At 39.5% G+C, this 6,215-nt stretch overlaps 1 protein-coding gene across 1 annotated transcript in view; it reads right to left on the bottom strand.

The window, feature by feature from the left end:
• Positions 1 to 5,748, bottom strand: part of LOC104521200 (acyl-coenzyme A synthetase ACSM3, mitochondrial) — a 10,618-nt gene extending 4,870 nt beyond the window's left edge. The window contains exons 1-6 of the mRNA XM_010163127.1: positions 5,548 to 5,748; positions 5,086 to 5,296; positions 3,572 to 3,779; positions 2,569 to 2,712; positions 1,537 to 1,693; positions 576 to 655 (exon numbers count right to left, since the gene is read on the bottom strand). Of these exons, the coding sequence (XP_010161429.1) occupies positions 576 to 655; positions 1,537 to 1,693; positions 2,569 to 2,712; positions 3,572 to 3,779; positions 5,086 to 5,296; positions 5,548 to 5,748 (1,001 nt within the window). The remainder of the gene's footprint in view (positions 1 to 575; positions 656 to 1,536; positions 1,694 to 2,568; positions 2,713 to 3,571; positions 3,780 to 5,085; positions 5,297 to 5,547) is intronic.
• Between the last annotated feature and the right edge of the window lie 467 nt (positions 5,749 to 6,215).

Genomic DNA, 6,215 nt, shown 5'->3' with positions numbered 1-6,215 from the left:
AGGGTTGGCTTTTGTCAGGATGAAAGACCTATGTGAGAAGAATAAGTACCTTATCAAAGGTGTGAAAACTCCTTACAAATAACAGACTACTACTCATAAGCTGAGTATTCTACAGCATAGCAAACTGGTGGGAACAGCTACCAAATAACTCTCAGCATGTGAAAGTCCTAACTGCTCACTTCATTCTCAAGTATATGGGAACTTCACTGTTCTTCAGTAATTCCCTGATCCAGTGCTGCCTGAAACCCTAACTTAAATTTAACTGTGAACCATAAGTTCAGAGGACGTGACAACTTAAAAAAAAAAAATCTCTACTTGTTTCTTCTGTGCTGTCTTTTCAAAGACCCATTCCTGAGCCCTGAATAGCCTAAGGTGTGACTAGTTATTCTCATATTTCAGAACATAACTTCCTTTTCTGAGAGCAAATTTTGCTAATTAGATTTCCTTTAATTGAAAAAAAAAAAAGAAAAAAAAAAAAAAAAGGAAGCAACATAAGGAACTACACAGCCAGAGCTGTCACAGCATTATATCCCAGCCTCTCTCTACTACACCTGCAACAGACAGATGTGCAGTACCTGCTCAGATCATGTTGGACCAGCATGCGGTAGGCAGTGGGAGCAGTGCAAAAGACAGTGATGGGGTATCTTGACAGAGTCTAGAAAAACAGAAAGTTATTTTGTTGAAAAGAAAAGTAATAGTGGGTCTGACCTTGTAAATGTGCAGGTGATTAACACAACTTATGAGCTCAAACGTCTGCAAAATGAAAACCATAAAAATGAAACATACATTCAAACACAGAGAACAACTATGGATTAGTGACTATGAATGGTGACTGCAGAATGGCTGTACCAGTTAGTCCCACTGCTGTAGAAAACATAGTACTTTATGTCCAATAAAAATCACTCATGTAAATGAATGACCACTGAGAGTAGTAAAATTTCAGTTAAGATTATTTTCTGCTCCTAAAGGCAACTGTGTCCCAGGTTCAAGACTAAGTGACAATAATGAAGTAGACCAAAGCTTTTACGATTTTATTTTTTGGAAAGTTTGGGTCTCCTCTCCACACAAGAGGCCAACGCAGAGAACAGGCCAGCTGACTGGTTTTGTGAAATGGCAGAGAGGAGGAATAGGCATTCTGGCAACTGACTGAAAATTCAGGGTAACAAGGCCCTGATTCAGGTCTATGCCATACTCTGATTACTGGCTCATGCTCACCCTGAGCCCAAAGTAGCTGTAAATCCATACCTAAAGTGAGTTTTAGGCCAAGTATTGGACAAGACAGCAGAGATCTTCAGTTCTTTTTATCCCACATCTTTCACCACATCTCCTCTACACTGTAGCCATGTCACATGGCCTAACCAGGAGGGAAAACACTTGTTCCTCTAGGTTCCTGGGCACAAAAGGGAGAGATGATTGCTTGGGATGTACTATGCCTACTGCTACAGAGAAGTTAATACCCATGCACTGGAGCCCAGCTTGTTTGCTTCATTTATGCAAAATGGAAATAAAATTCACAGTATAAAATGTTAGGCATACCTCTGCAATAACTGCTGGTTTAAACTGTGGCATATTGTGTACAAAGACACATGACCCACAGATCCATGGTGCAAATACACTGCTCCAAGCTGATTTTACCCAGCCAGTATCAGAGGTATTCCACATTATATCTGAAGGAGTCAAGTTCATCCAGTACCTGATAATAAAGCAGAGACAAAAAAAATGCTTCATAGTGTGAGAAACTCAGGCACAAGTCACAGCATAATTTCAGGAAAGGGCAGGAGGCTTCTGTTAGAAGATGCAGTGTCAGCAAGTGAGGCTCTTTAGAAAGTTTATCAGAGTTAAACAGAATCTTAAACATTCTCTTATTTCCCTTCATTCCCTCCCATTTAACACTGCCAGTGTTTGCTTTTCTCCTGAACAGTGCAAAACATCCCTGGCTTGAGCTGCAGAATCTGGATCTAGATCAGAATCCGAACAGATCATTTGGAGTAGGCTTTCCCCACTTTGTGGATTAGAGACATCAGCTAAATCACATCTTATTTCCCTAGGAAACTAACCAAATTACTTCTATGGACTCTATAACACCAACTTTCAACTCAGAATGCTTTGGGAAATGTAACCATTGATTTTCATGAAATTTCTCACTGCTTGGGAAGCATAAATAAAAGATGTTCACTGAAAGCAAATCAGTACCAAGCCACAGATTAAAACTGAACTGTAACTTTTCTGGTATAATGCTATGGTCCAAAGTTGCTTAGGCTGTCACAGAATGTTTACATTGTACCAAAGCACTCAACTTTATCTGGTTCTGCTATAAGCAGCCTATCCTTATTGCTACTCTGCAGCCAGCCCTCTGAGTGACAGAACACTGTGTCTGATGATCTCAACTGAGTCCTCACAAAGCTTTTAACAATGAGGGTTTCACCATGAGAGGGGAAAAGTGAGGAAGAAGCAAGATCCTACACTGCGAAATGCCGACATTTACTGCAGTTCTTATGGTCACTTTTTCAATTTAATTGTGATCATGGCACTTAATCAGGACACTGGGGGCAATTGCAAGATATGTACCTGCCACTGGTTGCAAATCCGATGCCGTAACTGCTGTGGGACTGCACCACCATTTTTGGAGAACCTGTACTTCCACTAGTAAAATAGATCAGCATTGGGTCTTGACTCCTTGTCTTGACACACCTGTGGTCAGCAGATGTCACCCTTCAGAAGAAATAGTATTATGACAGTTACTACATGTAGATTTTCACAAAGTAAGCAGTATTTTTTTAAGGGTTAGGCAAGAAACAGGAAAATGGTCCTAAACTATATGATCTCACTAAATAAACAGTTGCATTAGATACCACAGGTAAGAGCTAGAGAGGACATTTTGCTAGTCACAAGTGTGCTCTGTATGCTGTAACTTTCAAGATGTGAGCACTTACAGCATATTCCAGTGGCTTTGTCTACAACTATTTGGCAAGGGCACTCAAGGTGCTTGTTATGGAAAAGCGGGTAGATGCAAAACCAACTTCTGCCTCAACACACACCGTCTCCCAGTCTGAAGTCAATGGGGGCCATATTCAGGCTATTATCCCAGGTAAGGTGGTCTTAGACACATATTATACCATTTATTTTCAAGAGACTGATGAACAATTCAGATTGTCTGGGCTACCAAGACAGTCAAGGGAAGAAATAACTGATGCCATGGCAGCTGAGCACTGAGAGCTGGCAATGGGTATCCTCTCATTGAATGCAAGAGGCATTAGTCTGGGCTCTAGAAGACAAGCACAAAACTGCAAGATCAGTACTCTCTGTGCTTGTCTTGTCACCACAGTAGAAGCAGAGAGCTTTTAAAAGCTGTCAGGCTGCTAAGTAAGAAGCTGAAAGACCCTCAGATGGCTCCCAAAAAGTGTGTTGGAGGAACATGTACTTAATGCAGTGATTACAGTGAGTTGGCAGAGGGATACAAAAAAGTAACCAATTTGTATTTTAGGAATCAATCTCAAACTAACCAATGTCATCTGACTGATACAACTTCCTTCACTTCACAGGGATGATGGTAAAACAGCTGGATACTCACGCAAAGAGTTCTTTGAGGTTCAGCCACCCGTCTCTGCTCCCTTTGGCTACAATTAGTTTGCTTTTCAGAAATGGGCAGTCAGGCATGACAGATTCCACTGCAGGTGCCAGTGTATCATTGGTAATGATGCACTTGGCCTTCGAAGCCTGGAGTCGGTATAAAATGTCTTTGGCTGTTAACTGGGATGTTCCTGGAATAAAGACAATTCCTGGAAAAAAGAAACAACCAACTTAGAAAACTGACCATTACTCTTTGTTATGTTCCCAGGACATGACCCCAGCCACAGAAAAGCTGAGTTACTTGCCAAAAACTTATACCCTGAGAAAGAGGAATCAAGTATAACTCATAATTGAAGGCAGAACTTGGGTGCATTTGTGGCCTAGGAATGACCTGGGATCATCTGGCTCTGGAAGACCTCCAAAACCTGCGGTACTGATGTTGTGTTTTGTGTCATCCTTATTAAAGGTATCAAGATCATGAGTAAGATCTGGATTTAAAATGGTTTTGAGCACTTCCTTCACAATTTGTAACTCAGGGAGGAAATGTAGAGATTATCATCCCCTTAAATATATGAATAAGGCTAACATTTGGATTATATTTACATCTGGAATCATTATTAATTTTGATAAGGAATTAATACCTCTGATATGGGATAAATAAATTGAGGTCAAGTAGCTTACACATATTGCTCAGTCATCATGTCCCTAAAGCTTGGATTCACTTTGTATGTGAACAAACATAAGTTTGGATACTAAGTACAGTGTGACTGAAATCACATTTTCAGGGGGAGGGCAAGAGGGGTGTGGAAATAAATTTATTGCATTTCTGTACCTCCTTTTCCCAAAGATTTCAATAGAGTTGACCTATAGATTGATTTCAGTCTTCTTGCACCTTCAGGGGTGTCTACCAAATTTTACAATTGGGAAATTGAGGCACTGAGATACTGAATGATACTTCCACATCCAGAAAATCTTGGATACGATAGAATTGGATTTCCTGAGTCTTAGCCCCATTTACACCCTGCAAGAATCACAGAGCTTAAAAATGGGACAAAAATACTTGGTCATGTCCCTGTTGATGCTGAATTGTTCCACCATGGATGTTTATCAGTCTAAAAATGCCATGGGTCAAATTCTTCCTAAAACTTGGCAAAACTGTAACAGCAGAGCAAAAAAATTGTGTATTGAATTATAAACCAGTCTAGTAATATAACTCACTGCATTAAAACTGTTCACAGTGATAATGTATCTGGTCAAATCTGTCCTTAAATTGTAACCATTCAACCTTCACTGACTTCAACTGAGGATGCCATTTAACTGGACCATGTCTGTTCAGCACCCAGTACAATGCTGTTTTGGTTCCTGTGTGAGCGCTGCCAATATTCCTCCAATGCAAAAGCTGAATTGTACAGGGCACATATACCTGTTTACTTTTTTTCCCAATTAATTTAGCATCTTTTTCATATCTTCTATTTATTTTCCTTCTGCATCCAAGAGATCAGTAAGGTTACTAACCTGTTCGCATACAGGCTACATTCAGGAGCCACCATTCAGGAACACGAGGCAGAACTGCTATAACTCTGTCTCCTCTCTGCAGACCACATGCCTCAGAAAGTATATTAGCTGCTTTCCTAGACAGAAATCCTAGCTCTTCAAAGCTCCACTTCACTTCCTCTCCCTCATCATTTACCCACCAAAAAGCTGGATTTGCTGGCCGTCTTCCAACCTAGAATGCAACAGAAGATATTAAAATAAGAAGACAATCCTTAAAAGGTTTAATCTCAATCTAAAATAACTCCAGACTAAGCAAATCACCTCTGGCAACTAGTCTTTTAAAGTGATACTTATATTTCTGACATAGAAAATAAAATAGTGCATTGTACTCTGCAGCTAATATTATCCACTATTCATTAGGAAAACTGATTTGTATCATCTGAGATTTTTTCCAGTGTCTGTGAAGTAACAGAAAAATACTACCTTTTCCAGTTGTGACCACTCATCTAAGACATCACTTGCAAAGTTGAAGTATTCTGGGAGTTCCTTTTTACATTGGTTTATAGAGTCATAATACGAAATAATCTGAGATGTAAGAAGCCTGTTGCATCCATGGAATAATCTGCAAGGTGACCCGAGAATCTGCAAACACTGAGGAATCCATGATTTAATAAATGTTCTCATGATAAATGATGTTTTATCAGACAGTGGGGAAAAAATCAGATGCACACCTACAGGAATCAGTAATCTGAAATGAAAGAAAATACATTTAAAAACAGCTAGGTGTTGGATGCTGTCTAGTTAGCAATGTTGGATAAATTAATGCAAACCAGCTTGAATAAACAGGTTGGTTGCGTGCCTCCCCATTTTTCCCCCCATCATTTTACATGATTCTTAAATAAGTTCCTCCTTTTCTGGCAAAGAGATAGTGCACTGTTTTTTCATTGTAACCTTTGTCCTCTACTTTGTCAGCTGATAAATGAATCTCATATCTCCTCTGAACTTTCACTTGCCAGTCTTTTTCTAAATATCTCTCGATTCCTGTAAATTTTACATTTTAGTTTCCCTGCATATAGAAATAAAATGCCACTAGTTAGGAAATGTTTTGAGGAAACTTTGTTTATCCCCTTGATTTAAAAGTCTCTGTAATT

Source organism: Antrostomus carolinensis, unplaced genomic scaffold, assembly GCF_000700745.2.
Source record: "Antrostomus carolinensis isolate BGI_N321 unplaced genomic scaffold, ASM70074v2 scaffold20082, whole genome shotgun sequence".
Classification (NCBI taxonomy): Eukaryota; Metazoa; Chordata; class Aves; order Caprimulgiformes; family Caprimulgidae; genus Antrostomus; species Antrostomus carolinensis.
The sequence above is the reverse complement of the archived record's forward strand: the minus strand, read 5'-3'. Positions and strand labels throughout refer to the sequence as shown.